Source organism: Esox lucius, chromosome 13, assembly GCF_011004845.1.
Source record: "Esox lucius isolate fEsoLuc1 chromosome 13, fEsoLuc1.pri, whole genome shotgun sequence".
In the NCBI taxonomy this organism is placed as follows: domain Eukaryota; kingdom Metazoa; phylum Chordata; class Actinopteri; order Esociformes; family Esocidae; genus Esox; species Esox lucius.
Window position 1 is genome coordinate 24,511,030 of NC_047581.1, and position 15,926 is coordinate 24,526,955.

The following is a 15,926-nucleotide window of genomic DNA, read 5'->3' on the forward strand; positions in this document are numbered from 1 at the left end:
ATCTTTAGTTTTGCATTATATCTCATCTTCAGCAAATAAAATGCATTTAAATCTGCATATTGACTTGAACAGTCAAGAACTTTCCCCTTTTTGGCCCGGAAAAACTTGGTAACTGCTATGACAGGATGTTCTCAGGGCCTGCTCAGCACTGTTTTTCTTTTTTTTTTTTATCACCTTAAAGTAACATAAATTCACAATATAGTTGATTTAGGTGATTTATAGAAAATAAAAAAATCATGCTAACATGTTCTGATGACTTCCACTGATTTTTTAAATTAAGGATACGAAACAAACAGAATGAACGGCACAATTTTTCCACTCGTGTCATCAAGCGTTATTAGAGGGGATTCCTAAATAAATGTGTACTTTTTCAAGGAATCATAAAAAAAATCAAGTTTGTATTTCGCAACCAATGCAAAGCCAAGGTAAAAAACGTCCGGATACAGAATGCCACTCAGATCATTCAGCAACGTCGTGACACGACTGGGGGAGGGGCAACAAAGAGGGACGGCATCATCCACAGGATCGTTTCGGTCGAACGAAGCATTAGTATTGTTGTTTAGAAAGCTAGAAAAGCCAAGGTTGTAAGATAACTGCCAAACAACCCTGTAACATTAAGTAATCTATAGTAACTGGGATACTATAAAAATGACAGAACTACGCCACCGTGGAACGACGGACAACGATCTACAGCATCAACAATCCGATGACAAGGTAATGTTAGCCAGCTACATTGCTAGTACAGAGTGTTATTGGTCCATAGAGAAGGTTAGAAGACGCCTCTGTTTCGTAGTTATCTCCCCGTTATGGAGGTTGAGGGCATTGATGTCATCATTAAAGGCATCTGCCATTTTGTACTTGCTGTTGATAGGTCTGACATTACTCCTGGTAATCAGAATGGATCAGACAAAAATGATTGTGTCAATACAGCCAGGCCGAAAGTGCCTCTCCTTTAGAAAGTCCTGGCGACATTAGCTAGCTCTGCTTATAGGCAATAAGACATAATTTAGTCACCATGAACTGCGCATGTGCATGACATCAAATCAAAAGCATTCTTTTGAAATTAATAAAAACGTGCGGGTTTGACACTTTAACCGGGTTGCTGTAATTACTGTTTTGATTACCTGAGATATTGATTTGAATCAATATTTAGCTTTTTTGTATTACAATAAATAGCACATGCCATCACTCAATGTTGCCAGAAGGGGTGGTTTCCCGAAAATTGGGCTACTTTTAATGACAGTGCAGGCAAAAATGGTCTTGGACGTGTTGTATAGAAAATAAAATGTTGTGCAGATTTTTTGTGATGTCTGCGGGTGCTTGGGCAGTATACTATCACTAATATCTGTCCACCCTGTCTTCAGTGGCCATGTTTATATTTACACTGTCTTTTGGATAATAAAGCCTTCTAACCTTCTCTATGTATGGGACAGACCCGTTAGGTTAGCTGGACAAGGATAGGAATTTCTGGGCAACCTAGCCAGAAATTATGATGGAATAAATAGTTTTTATTTTGATAGCTAATTTGATGGTGCATGTTATTTAGCCAGCCGTCTCTAAAAACCTTATTAGCACTAAGAGTTTGCTAGCTGGTTTGCTTGCTAGCTAACCAAACATTGTTATATTTAGCTAACTAGGTAGCCATCTCGCTTACCAAACCAACAACCTACCTATGCTGATTTGTAGCTAACCATACTTGATCGTTTCTGTCATAAAATCCACTCATTTATTAGCTACTGCCCTCCTAATTAAGTCGATGTGCGTTGCATTCTAATGAACGTTTGCACGTTCCCAAACAATGTGCACTGAACGAGACGTGTTCAAAAACGTTCTCGGGTGGACTTCAAGTTAAGTTAATTGTTTGGTGTGAGGAGTTGCTTGAAGTGAGTGCAGTATTTAAAGGATATAGTGGCCAGGTGACAGCGTTCCCAAAACCAGTTATCAGGATTTGCTGTACAAGTGGTAATAGTGGTAATGTGGAAGCCATTTAATTCATCCAATGTTTCAATGTACCTGAGAGTTCCAACTTAAAGCTGATACCTCCTGAGGACCTGGTAAGAGTCATGTGATCACGATAGCTGCCAGTGCAGATCAGGTGTGATCAAACTGCAATTTTAGAGAAATCCATAGCCTCTAAGAATCTGAAATAAAAAGACTGCAAATGTTGGAAGTGACTTAATCAGAGACTGCCTTTATCTACAAGTTAGTGTTATAAACCCAACCTTAAGTATACTTTATTTTGTTTATATTTACTGTAATATTTTTCAATACCAACCCATGAACACTATATTAACAAACATACCAGACTTTTAATTTGCAGTAAGACACAAGCACTTCCAGCTGATGGGAAAGGTGTCTGCTTTGGTCGACAGCAGTGTTTGGCTGTATTTCACTATTGTTTCCATATTGTTTCATGTTCAGTGTGTCAGGGGATGGAAAACAGACTGTACAGAAATACAAACGAATCATGGAAAGTGTTGGTTCCATGTATTGTGAATTGAAATAAAATATTTGTTCCATACACACATCCGTATTCCCAGTCATGTGAAATCTGTAGATTAGGGCCTAATATATTTATTTAAATTGACAGATATCCTTATTTAATCTGTAAGATTCATATTTTTGTTTAGTGTACAAACCAGAAATACAGCCCAACAGAAACAACCTGCATGTTAAGTTTGAATAACCAGGGTTAAAGTGTGATGTTTTTAGGAAATGCAATTCTCTATGTCAATGGAGAATATTTTAATGGTGCTGCCTGTGCTTGTACAAATGCCATTAAAGTACAGCTAAACCTCTTTCCATCTCTATGGTCTTGCCAGTTACCTACACACATGTAGAAGCCCCCTGTCAACTTTTAACTTACATACATTTCCATGGAGAAAATGCTGTGGTGATGTGCCCACTAATTTGTTGTTATAAATCATTTTACAGAGAGGAATACAAACATGTTGCCTATACAAACATATGTCGCCTATATTGTGTATAGCCAGAGGAAATGTGACTCTCTGGTTTGTTAGTAACAACAGTATGTTTGGGTGTTTATGCATGTCAACTGTGGGAGCCTAGGTCAAAAGGTAAGGTTGAAAAAATAGCACAGTCTTAAAATGGTGTCCTGTTTATGATGTCATCAAAGACAATATGAACACCGACTAGTGCTACGCCTTCCTTCACAGGAAACACAAAAAGTGTGTCTTTTGTTGCAGGAGTGTTGTGTATGTGAAGGGGTGACTATTTTTAACCAGGGCATCCTGACTGACAGGATATGGTGGTCACCATGGAAACCCCAGCAGGGCTGGAGTATCCGTCAACTTGATAGCTACAGCTATGTGTGTTTTTCTGTCTTGATTGCAAACACACCACACACGAAAGGGTGTGTAGTGTGTTCACAGAGGTGAACACACACTGCAGTTCACAGAGGTGTCGGCTCTACACAATGTGTTGTGTTGAAAGAAGTTTGACACAGCAGGGTCACTGTTTACTGTCTCCTAATGAAACAATATATCAGCTGTTTGTTGCCATGGAAAAGCAGAGGTCATCCAGATTAATGCAGTCATGGCAACACACTTTCAGAGATTATCAAAGGGTCAGACAGCATTAAATATATTGATTACTCAGTCACCGTCAGGCCTTCATTTACCAGACAGATTATCTTAACACCAAAGCAGAAAAGCTCTACAAGCTTGCTTAAAATAGCAATCTTTTAATTCACTGACCTAAAAAAAAAAAGATGAATTCTTGCTTTGGTGGCATTGTCTGACTCACACTCCTGTCTCTGTCTGTAGGGATCTGAGAATGAGGGGAAAGCAGAGAAGGATGGGGCATCTGACAGTGAGACCAAGCCAGATACTGGGCTTCCTGAGGTGCCTGTCACGGCCGACGACACTCCCGAAGTCCTAAACAAAGCACTTTCTGGACTGTCCTCAAGGTAAACACTACCTGCAAAGGATGCAATGTTACATTGCATGCTATCAAACCCTTTGCCCCCCATGGTTCAATATGCACACGTGAACCGCAGATTTACGATATGCCGGTCATTTTCCAATAATTGGTCCTATAATGCTTATTGTGCTGCAGACTACCCACACGTTCTAGATTCAGATCCACAGATACAGACCAGCAGTTTGTGAACAGGTTAGTCAGGCTGTCAGGTTGGCTCCTGATGCTCCTGAGGTCTGACGGACTTTACTCCACAGCAATGTCTCAAAACAGTGACCGGAAACCTCCTTCCCCTTCAACAGCCAATGGACGAGTTGCAGTGACAGGGCATCTGCAGGTTTAAGCAAGATTAGATTACTTTATTGTCAATGAACAGTACAAGTACAGTACTATGAAATGCAGTTAGCATTTTCACTGCTAGCCAAAAGTGCAAAGAGAAGAAGAGGGCAGGACATATTCAAGTCTTAGCTATAGTGTGTTACAAGTGGAGTGTTTACAGTGGATATAAAAAGTCTACACACCCCTTTTAAAATGCCAGGTTTTTGTGATTGTAGAAGAATGAGACAAAGATAAATCATGTCACTGCATTCGTGGTTTCTCACTGCACGCGAGCTAAAATGTGCTCACAAAACACACATAATTTTTTGCATCTACTCTTCACAATGCTAACAGTACTTAAATCTTTTTAAGACCTTTTAAAAAAGACAAAATAAGATTATTTAGGTCTTTTTAAGGCCTTTTATTTAGATAAATGAATTTAAGACTTTTCAAGGACCCGTGGACTTCCTGGCCCCATGAAGAGAAGGCAAAACTTTATACAAATATTCTCTCCGCTCCAACGTGCCAATGGTGAATGCTAGCTAGACAGAGAGAAGCAAATATGAAGAGACACCACTGTCTTTCACATCATTTTCGATTCAGCATTCAGTATGATGACAAGGGTAAGAAGCCTGTAAACAAAGAACTGTCTGCAAGCATTGCTTTGCCACTGGATTTCCAAGAAATCCTCCTTGGACTTTTTCACATAAATTTTTCCGGAGCTGTATATTATAGACCACTGCACCTTTTCCAAAAAAGTTGAAAAGGAAAGTTTTGAGTGAGGAACCGCGGTCAATTTGCAGTGGTCTCTTAATTTTAAACCTTCCCTTCTTTTAACCCTCACTCAAAACCTTCCTTTTCGCCTTTTTTGGAAAGAAAGAAAAATAAATAAACAATATGCTTTGATTAGATACATATTCACCCTTCTGAGTCAATACATGTCATAACTACCATTGGCAGCTAATAAATATGAGTCTTCTTGAGTAAGTATTTAAAGGCTGTGTGTGTGTGGTTCTCAGGTGGAAGAACTGGTGGGTGCGAGGGATCCTGACTCTGGCCATGATTATCTTCTTCTTCATTATCATCTACCTGGGCCCTATGGTGCTCATGATGATTGTGAGTGACCTTTTCCTCCCCCTTGTTCCTCTCTTAAGCCTCCTGTATATCTCCCTAACCCCTTCCTCCATTTTAGGGTTAGGATAGGCCGTGGAATAAAGGTGTATTGTTGACCAAAGTTGAATGATATGTTACAGATTGGATTGTTTAATTGTCTGCCTGCCTGCCTGCCTGTCTGTCTGCCTGTCCTTAATGAACTCAGGCTCAGAGTGTAGCTGAGTGGAAATGGCAGGCTCTTCTCTGGTCTGGTGGCCTGACTACTTGCTGGGGGTCGAAAGCATGCTGTCACATCCAGACAGGAGCTAGAGAACCAGGTTTTTCTGAGTCACAGCACACAGTGTGTATTTTAAAGGGATAGTATTCAGCAACAAGGAATCACAGAGACAGACCAGATGCAGTTGTCATGTCTGGTAGGTTGGGAATATATCACCACCCAGACAGTCAGTGGCATATCTCAGTCGTTTCAGTTATGTACATTACCAGTAATAGTGCCCTATCTGTGTTCCAGGTGCTCTGTGTTCAGATCAAATGCTTCCAGGAGATCATCCACATCGGCTACAGCGTGTACCATTCCTACCACCTGCCCTGGTTCAGAACACTGAGCTGGTGAGGCGTACGCTTACGCGCGCATTGTGTCTGACGCTTTTTATGGGAGTCATTGTACTGTAACTACCCGTCGCATGGTGTGTCAAAGTTAATGTTCTGCATGTTTTATTTCATTCCAGAATTCCAAAAGGTTGGTTGATTTTGGTGATTTTCCCACACTGTGTTTACCTGGGTTAGGGATCTTCAGCGTTCATGGTCATTTCTCTAGGTCATTGGTGCATATGAGTTCTGAGGCCATGTCCTCATAAGAGGGTTTTTTGTGGTTTGTTTTGGTCTGGAAGGTATTTCCACCCAGAGCTTGGTTATTAATTATATATGGGTGACATAAGCACAGGCAACACGCAGACAGACCTGAGCAACAAGCAGGAAATAAATTGCCAGTTATCATTAGGTTTGGCTATTTAAGCCCAAAACAGGTAAACCCCGTTGGATTGATGTCATTGTTATGTTGATTACATAGTATCTGGGACTTGTGAGAGTTGTTTATGACACATCAATGGAAAGTGTATAAACACATACCTTCAGAATGCTCATAAATGCCCTGCGAGCTGCCAGTAGACATTGACATTTGGAGACCCCCTAGCTTACTAAGTCAATCAACAGGTAGAGACTATATTATGTTACAACAACAGCCAAATTGTGTGTAGGTAGAAATGTAGGTGTAGCTAGTCTTTTGCAAAACACCTGTAGTAGTAGTAGTAGTAGTTGTATGACAGCTCAGCGAGTTCCTGCCCGTCACATTTCACTGTATTGTAAACATCAGCCCAAAGTGCTGATTTTAAGCTCTTTTTTTTCTCCTTTGTATTGTACAAGACCCAGAATGTTCCTTAAAGGCTTCAGTCACACACTTTCGTAGTTCACCGTGAATTGATAGTTTCCAGTGTATTGATAGTGATTGTCCAGCCTGCCTCTGTAGCTGCATGGTGCAGTTGGCCTGGGGACTGTGTTGTAGCAGTTCTGACCCCCCCCCACCCTGCCTGCCGCTTGCGTTTCTCGACTCAGGTACTTCCTTCTGTGTGTGAACTACTTCTTCTACGGAGAGACGGTGACCGACTACTTCTCTAATCTGGTGCAGAGGGAGGAGCCTCTACGCATCCTGAGCAAATACCATCGTCTCATCTCCTTCACCCTGTACCTCACTGGTGAGGCTGCCTAACTAGGTCCTTTCCCTCTAGTTTTCCCTTCATCATCACTGGCTTGTCTGGCCGGACAACACATTTGGAATCAGCTGTCATGACACCATTTGTAAGGGAGAGAGAGTGGAGAAAAAGAAACAGACAGCAAATCCATATATTTTTTTAAATGATCAGCATTTCAGAGGGAGCCTCTAATGGGCCCTGCTTGCCAGCTCCCTTTCTTTGTGTCAGTCGCTGGAGCAGGATGTGGTGATGGCAGCCCGCACTAACGTTGGCTCCATTTGACTATCATCACACCTCTGCTCAGCCTAAAGTAAATACCTGTTCATCCCGGAGTCATGCCTCTTGGCTAGGCCACTTTTAAGAACGTGTCCAGGTTGTTTACTTGGGGGCCTTTAAGATAATATGGGCATCTTTCCAGTGCCTGATAATATAGAAGTGGAGTCTGTTGTGCTGTGGTTGTTTGATGAAACCTACAGAACGTGAATGTGAGTGAAGAGATTTAAAGCTGTCCCATTCACCCTAACTACATTATAGTCACACTGGCCTGACTGCTTGATCGAATTGGGTTGATTCAATAAACATGGAATTTCTTTCGAATCTTGGAATCTTACATACTCAAGGCAACGTTCATGTTATGTGTCAGGTACTCCGTGTCGGGAAGCACGTGGAGTGGCTGGTTTAGTTTGCAATGAGATCATGTAAATGGTTAAGTACCAGGAATAAAACCCTAAATGTATGTTCATTGTTCTGTGTGTGTGTGTGGCGCAGGTTTCTGCATGTTTGTGCTGAGCCTGGTGAAGAAACACTACCGCCTGCAGTTCTACATGGTGAGTTATGGGTAAATCATAGTGCGCTTCTGTATTGATGGCACCTTGGCAGAGCCAAAAACATAGACACCCCCCTCCCCCCCCAGAGTGGTGTGAGTCCACTCTGATAGAGGCCTGGGAGTCCCGTCTGTCCTGTGCCTGCTGAGACACACACACACACACACAGCTAGATGCTCTGGATTGACCATGTAAGGCATTGACAGAGCTGAGCGCTGCAGGGAAACTCACAGTAACACATCTGTAAGGTTGAGAGGCTCAGGTCTCTGAACATCCTGCAGCAGAGCTCTTTGAACTCAGCGTAGTGGCCTGGAATGACGTCACACACTACAGAGGTATTCAAATCATACCTTACAAGGTCAGGAGCACAGCTGTTTCTTCCTGTTCCAACTGATCATTAATACCACCACCTGGTGTCTCCGCCTGAAGTCCCAGGTCGAAACCCTGACATCATGATAGCAGAATATCACGTTATTACAGGGGGAAAACACAGCAGGACTGCCTTCAAGGTACAGATTTTAAATTCTGGGGTTTTAGGATGTGTGTTGTTGCAAAGAACACTGGGAAACGAAGACCCGTTCATGAGGAAGGATTGCTCTGTGCCAAATGCCACCCAGGTTATTGACATTAAGATATAAGCAAAGATTGGACCTCTAAGTAATTCTGTGTTTCTCTCTTGTTCTTCCTGTCAGTTTGGCTGGACTCATGTCACTCTGCTGATCGTGGTGACCCAGTCTCACCTCATCATCCACAACCTGTTTGAGGGAATGATCTGGTACGGAATTTCACTCACACGGCCCATAACATACCGAGGACTATAATTTCGTAAACATCCATGCTAATCATGTCTGACTACCACTGTACGGAAGGCAAATGTAATCAGACAGTTTGTACGTCCTAAAAGGTTGACTATTTCATATGGAATTTGCTCCCCTATGTAGTGTCCTCGTTTTGACCAGAACCCAGTGGGCTGTGGTCAGCAGTGTTTCTAATCTGTCACGTTTGGAGTGTGCACACTCTAACAGCAGTGTTAGCTTATGTTCTTCTGGCCTGCGCCACAACCAAGTCATGGAAATGAGTGTGTTAGGGAGTATAAACATTTAGATAGCAAAACAGAAGAAAAAAAAAAAAAAGCTCAGAAATGGAGCTTTGAGGGAACAAAAATGTTTGGGTGAAGCTACAGCACTGAAAGTGGAGCATGAGGTCTAACATTCCTTCCAGGGCTTCTTCAGGAGTGCACAGTACAGGTGGATATGTTGCCAACTGAGCTGAGTGTTATTATCTGTGACACTGAGTACAGCCCGGGTGTTGAGACCGGTTGCTCTCTGCTTCTCTGTGTAGGTTTATTGTGCCCATCTCCTGTGTTATCTGCAATGACATCATGGCCTATATGTTCGGCTTCTTCTTCGGTCGTACGCCACTCATTAAGGTTAGCGAGACTGTTACCCCTCTGGGGTGCATTTTCTGAAGTTTCAAAATGATTATTACAATTTTTGGTACAAGGGCTAACATTGGTAGCACACCCAAAAGTAATTCTCTGATCATGATCTCCTTAGCTGTCTCCTAAGAAGACCTGGGAAGGCTTCATCGGTGGATTTTTCTCCACTGTTGTGTTTGGGATCCTGGTAAGGCATGACTCGTCATAATTAAGTGCAGATTTCTTTTTGAATTCCCCACAGGTGATAATGTGATTCTCTGCTCTCTCTCCCCAGTTGTCCTATGTGATGTCAGGCTACAGCTTCTTTGTGTGTCCGGTGGAGTTCAACAGTGACCACAACAGTTTTGAAGTGGACTGTGAGCCCTCTGACCTGTTCCAGCTGCAGGACTATGCCCTGCCTGCTGCCCTCCAGTCCCTTACTGGATGGGTGAGTCCAGCCTGTCTGTCTTTCTGTGCGTCCGTCCGTCGATTATGTCTTTTTAAATTGCTGGTTCAATATCCTGTAGATGCCCTGTTTTCTCCTGTTTGAGCAGACCCTGTCCTCTTACTCAAGGTTATATACATTGTTTAAATCTTCTCTCCCTCTCCTACTTTTCTTGCTCTTTCTCTACCTATATCGAACTCTCCCTCTCTCCCTACAGCCCACAGTGCGACTCTACCCGTTCCAGATCCACAGCATTGCCCTGTCGGCCTTTGCCTCCATTATGGGACCGTTTGGGGGTTTCTTTGCCAGTGGCTTCAAGAGGGCCTTTAAGATCAAGGTGGGTGGAAAGAGACTAATCCCTGGGCTCAGTGTGGTCACTAGAACTAAGGTGGGTGGGAAGAGACTCATCCCCGTGCCCGGTGCGGTCACTAGGACTAAGGTGGGTGGGAAGAGACTCATCCCCGTGCCCGGTGCAGTCACTAGGACTAAGGTGGGTGGGAAGAGACTCATCCCCGTGCCCGGTGCAGTCACTAGGACTAAGGTGGGTGGGAAGAGACTCATCCCCGTGCCCAGTGCAGTCACTAGGACTAAGGTGGGTGGGAAGAGACTCATCCCCGTGCCCGGTGCAGTCACTAGGACTAAGGTGGGTGGGAAGAGACTCATCCCTGTGCCCGGTGCAGTCACTAGGACTAAGGTGGGTGGGAAGAGACTCATCCCCGTGCCCGGTGCAGTCACTAGGACTAAGGTGGGTGGGAAGAGACTCATCCCCGTGCCCGGTGCAGTCACTAGGACTAAGTGATCCTTCAGTTTTGTGCGGCGCATGATCCAGGTTATAATGGGATGTGGCCAGACAAGGTCTTGTTGGACTCATTAAATCTAGCCACATACTCCATACTCTGTGCTTTCTCTCCAGCTGTTAATGCCTGTTCTGATGAAGTTGGAGGGGAAGTTTTAAATGGTATCCTCTTTTGCATGAAATTGCTCTGATGTCATCATGGCCCTCTGACTTCCTCTCCCTCCAGGACTTTGCCAACACCATCCCCGGTCATGGAGGAATCATGGACCGCTTCGACTGCCAGTACCTGATGGCCACGTTTGTCAACGTGTACATCGCCAGCTTCATTAGGTAACCAGCCAAAATGCGTTGTCCTTTACTTGCTGAGAGCAACACCCTGAAGTGGTTAGAGATTGTGACTGAGTGTGCATACTTCGTTTTATAATCTTGTGTTTCTGTGGACACAAACCGATGCAAGGTTCCACCTTACTCATCAGATTTTACTAACTAATGTTGTGGAGGCGCTGTCAGAATGTCACCCTTAGTATGATCATCGTTGTCTGTCTGTCTCCATTTTTAGGGGTCCAAACCCTGCCAAAGTGATCCAGCAGCTCCTCGCCCTGCGCCTTGACCAGCAGCTTCACATCTTCAACTCCCTCAAGACTCATCTTACAGAGAGGGGTCTGCTGGAGGAAGCAGCCTAGGTCTCGTGGCCCCAGAGCCAGGTCACCCTACCGGGGAAACAGAGTTGGGCAGCCCCCTGGCACCAGGAAGCCCTGGAGGTGTGGCAGAAGATGTGTAGCCCCGTTTTGTGAGCTCGAAGACGTGTGAGAAAATTCCATTCCCTGTGTGTGTCTGTAAGATCGAATGTGCGGGTATACAGGATGACAGAAAGTGTCGTGTGTCCTAAAAATGATTTTCCGTTGTCAGTGTTCCTGACCTGTCAGTGAGTTTCTGCAGCTGTTTCTGTTGCCATGTCAGCCATGGTATCTGTTACACAGAAATGTCACTTTAACTGTACAATGAGGTGTACATTTCCACTGGTCTACATCGTATTCAGTAGCTAGAATGTGTGGGAATATTTTATATTGTAATTTTTTTTTATTTGTGTTTTCATGCACTGCTCTGTATAATACTCCCACTGGGTCTCCCTCCCTCATCCTCTGGGCCACATTTGGTTTAATTAGCTTAATTCATTGTAATAGTTGTTTGTATTTATTATTATTATTATTATTTTATAATAATATTATTCATATTGGTGTTATTGTTTTTTACATTGGTGTCTTCCCTTATATGCCTGTATTGTGTTGTCAATGTGCCTTGTTACCCTGTAGAGATTCAATTTGCTATTGGCACGTGTCCTGCTGCTCGTGTGTTTGCCACTGTTCGTCTTACCATGCTTTAGTCCCAAATGACACTTCCCTCGTGGACAATAGACAGTAATGCACTGTGTAGAAATATGGTGCCATTGTAGACCCAGTGCTTCTCCCGCAGATCAGTGTACGTGGAGTCATGTGGGGGTAGAATCATTTGAGGAAGTGGATTGTCTAAATTTGGAGCAAAACACCACTAAAGATTTCACAGGATTATAGAATGTGTCATTTGTCGGTAACAGAATGGAGGTTCTAGGGTAAAACTGTTTGCTTGAAATCAATAGAATACACATTATAAAATGTCAAAAAATGTATAATATAAAAAGAATGGTATGATTTTCACAATATATTTGACACCATTTAGGAGTTCAACTAAGTGTAAGGTATTGGTATAAAACTTTTCAGTGTTTATCTGTGTTTTATCCATGGTCTTTTGGGTTGTTAATTTGCCAGTCAAGTTCTGTTATCAGTTTTCAGTTATGATCTCTATATCTGCTATACAAGGCAGTAGTTGCCAAAAATATTGGCACCTATGCACTTCCTTCAAATAACTATTTTTCTCCCATAAATGTGTGGGACTTGATTCCACATCTTTCCACAATTCTTTACTTCACTGTAAATATTACAAAATTGTGTTTTTGATTCAGATTATTTTATTAAAATCCTTTTAAATCAGAAAATTTGCATAAATTGCTTTGACAACTTTATTGAAGCCAGTATTGATAAAAAAAACAACAACTGCAATCAAGTGCTTCCTATAGCTAAATGATTGTTCATTTAAAATGTAAAGGGGAATTAGCTGCTTGAAATCAAATTATTTCTAACTAGTTCTAGAAGGTGCCAATAATATTGTCTGGAACATTTTAGGATCTCTTTGTGAAATAAGCTAAGATTTAGTTAATTATCCAGATTTGAGTTTTTTTCAACTGCAAACCAAAGAAATACATCTGAATACCTAAAGATTTTAGAATTTCAACAGTTTTCTAGATTAATTTGTGCATTGTTTCATTAAAGTGCAAGGGTGCCAATACTTTTGGCAATGGTATATGCCATTTTCTATTTAAGGCTCCAGCCACCTTATGACCACTTTTGAGGTTCACATATGAATGAGTGAGATGGGACACCATTCATTCATGTTGTTTACATTGTAATCCAATAATGGTTAGATGATAACAAATGGCAGCTGGGCTGCTCAGTTTCTTGTCCTGCTGGTATAATGTTTTTAAGCCCTGCTAATAGGCAGATGCCCATTTGTTTTGACTGTTATAAAGTGTTGCTTGGGAAGCACAAGGGCAGTGAGGTGAAGGGATCAAGCAGTCTATCCAAAGCTAGTAGTGGAGATTAGGGATCCCTCCAGACCATACTACTACAACTGGATAGACAGCAAACACTGGAGTGGGATTGGGACCCAAATACCACCCTATTCCCCAGACAAGCATGGCCCCTGGGCAGAAGTATGGCATTATAAAGGTAAAAGGTTGTCATCTGGGCCGTGACCAGGCTCTCAGTGCTTTTTGGTATACGCCCCTTTCTGGTGGTGAACAGTCTGTAGTGATACTGCTGTCCCATCACAGGTTCGTCTAACGTGTGGCACTGGGAATAGATGCTTTTTCAAAGCTATGTTTTGATGCTCTTGGTATAGGTAATCTGTGTTGCCCTAGTGACACCAACAGACTTGGATCACATCAAACATAAAAAGTCAAACCATTCTCCTCTGTTATGTTGTGTCATCGTTTTCATTTCTAAAGGCCTTTCTGAGTGTGTGGAAATGCCATTGTGTTAGGACATCAGGGTCGAGGGTGTTAGTGCTTTCTGATCTAGGATCAGATACCTCTTCAGATTCTAGTGCATACATTACATCGACAGGAAAGAGGTCGTCCTACATCAGCCTCAAGCCCCAGAGGCTCAGCTATCTATAAGTATGTTTAATTAAAGAGATGGGCCTGTGGCAGGCTGGGGCTGACCCACATACAGATGATTTCAGCCTTCTGTGCCTGATCACATACCGCCCAACACTCACATAATATTGCACAAACGGTCACCTCTTACTCTGCCCAATCACAAACGCTACAGTACAGCCCAACACTGACTGACATTGCAGTCGATCACCTCCATCATCCATTGATCCGCTAAATGTACAGTACCTCAGGATTGGACACAATGGATTTCAATAATTCTCTGCCATCCTTGGACCAATACATAATTTCTGGAGGTTGTGAAGTCTTATTTTACTGATCCAAACCTCATGCACCTGGATCTTGTCAGTAATGTTTTTTTTTTTATCATAGCTCACGCATTTCTTGGATGGCAGAATACAAGGAATGTACAATATCAGTGTAAGTGTATCAAAGGATGTGAAATATCAATCCCTAGTTATAGTTACTGGAGAACCTGTTAATTAGCCATCTATGGTGCTATGCATCAGCCGTCCCATCAACGTATCTCCGTTGATCTGAAAGGACATAACAGATGAAGATATTTGTACGGTCCAAAAACCACATAGTTAAGTTCCTTGAAATATCTACTTCCATAAACACAGTAGATAGAGGCCTTGTCTTCCCCATCGTGTCTTTACTCTGTTGATATGGATACCGTCCGGTTATTAAACTTACCTCTTTTGTTTATATTATTATACCAATCCTAGGAATTATTATTGCATAATCTATATTATTTTGTTTTGTAAATGACTGTAAACTTATTTTTAAAGGAATATTCAAGCCCTGTTGCAGAGTCTTTGTTCAAGTGTGTGTGGTATGTTTCCTCTAATTGCTGTGGTATCTGGTGCATTAAATAGTTCTGTATTTCCAGAAATTGGCTGTGTCTGTTCTACAATGTGCTATCTGTGTGCTGCGTTCATGAGATGGAACCCGTTGCGATATCACACGAGTAGTTGAGAGTGCCGTTGATCAATGTTATGTCAGAAGCAAAGAAGAAATATTGGCTGTCAATGATTGTGTACATTTTGTTTGGACTTGGTGACATTGGTGATACAAACAGTTTTGTGCCAGATACGTGTCAGTATTCGGGATAGCAGCCACTAGAAGGAGCTAAAGGCTAAAAAACATTTGTTTCTTAAGCCTCTGCCAGGATTGCACATCAAATGATTTCTTTCTATATCACTGCTGTTCAATACATTCTAACTCCTAACTGTTCACAGGGATGTCATAGAGATCATGACAACTCTAAAATTATTGAATATTTCCCACAACAATAGGTTAGTCATATTTACCAGACATAATTCCTAAGGCCAGTGCCAGCTCTAGCCTTTTGGGGGACCTAAGCTTAATTAGATTTGGGGCCCTCTCTGATTGGTTGAAGGCCCCCTAGTGGCTGTGGGCCATAAGCGACTACTTATATTGCTTTTTCCTATAACAGGCTTTGCCTGAGGCTTACATCATACAGTCCCATTGGGCAATTTCCTATGACAGAATTATATTTCAGTATTTGTTGACCTATGACTAGCTTTTCAAGCTAACCAGGTCATGGGTTGCATGGAGATCTGTTTTCTTTCTTGCTCCTCCTGTGGGACTAGTGGCTTCTCTTGCTACAATAAATATTGATGTTTTATGATTTCTATGTTTATCATGGTGTATTGTGCAATGATTTGTGTTAAACTGTATTTTATTCAGGAGATATTGATACTTTGTTTTCTATGTTCATTAGTGTATATTGTGCAATGGTTTGTTTTAAATTGTATTTGATTTCAGATACCCTTTGAAGTTGTACATTTTTGATAATGCTAGAAAATATGCTTTGCCTTTCAGTAAATACCCTGTTCATATATTAGACGACATTAAAATAAAATAATTAATGTGCTATCTGTGTGTGTTCTTCCTCCATGTATCTCTGAACTTCCCTGTTCTCTTGCCTACTAACTGTTCTGGTCATTACTAATAATTAATGAGTCAGAAACACAAGCTTACCTTCAACCTGATAATATTGTCTATACGCCTATTGTGGTTATCATTCTAGTA

The 15,926-nt window shown here is 42.1% G+C and overlaps 1 protein-coding gene across 3 annotated transcripts; it reads left to right on the plus strand.

The window, feature by feature from the left end:
- The first annotated feature begins 430 nt into the window (after positions 1–430).
- cds2 (CDP-diacylglycerol synthase (phosphatidate cytidylyltransferase) 2) lies at positions 431–15,763 on the plus strand. 3 transcript variants are annotated; one of them, XM_010876628.4, is made up of 13 exons: positions 431–714; positions 3,786–3,928; positions 5,277–5,373; positions 5,882–5,979; positions 6,982–7,121; positions 7,887–7,945; positions 8,635–8,717; positions 9,284–9,371; positions 9,499–9,567; positions 9,655–9,807; positions 10,022–10,141; positions 10,827–10,930; positions 11,160–15,763. In XM_010876628.4, exons 1-13 carry the CDS (start codon positions 649–651, stop codon positions 11,281–11,283), a joined length of 1,344 nt encoding a protein of 447 aa, XP_010874930.1. In that variant the 5' UTR covers positions 431–648; the 3' UTR covers positions 11,284–15,763. The 3 variants fall into 3 exon arrangements, with proteins under 3 accessions (XP_010874930.1, XP_012992253.1, XP_019907918.1); XM_013136799.3 differs by lacking the exons at positions 431–714; positions 3,786–3,928 and having other exon boundaries at positions 5,277–5,783; XM_020052359.2 differs by lacking the exons at positions 431–714; positions 3,786–3,928 and having other exon boundaries at positions 5,306–5,373; positions 5,576–5,979.
- The last annotated feature ends 163 nt before the right edge of the window (positions 15,764–15,926 follow it).

What these genes read in the sequence shown, in the direction of transcription:
- cds2 (XM_010876628.4), top strand. Translation starts at nt 649, where the DNA reads ATGACAGAACTACGCCACCGTGGAACGACGGACAACGATCTACAGCAT. An exon ending in CTGTTTGAGGGAATGATCTG is followed by an intron (nt 8,718 to 9,283) that starts GTACGGAATTTC and finishes TTCTCTGTGTAG; the next exon opens with GTTTATTGTGCCCATCTCCT. An exon ending in TCCAGTCCCTTACTGGATGG is followed by an intron (nt 9,808 to 10,021) that starts GTGAGTCCAGCC and finishes CTCTCCCTACAG; the next exon opens with CCCACAGTGCGACTCTACCC.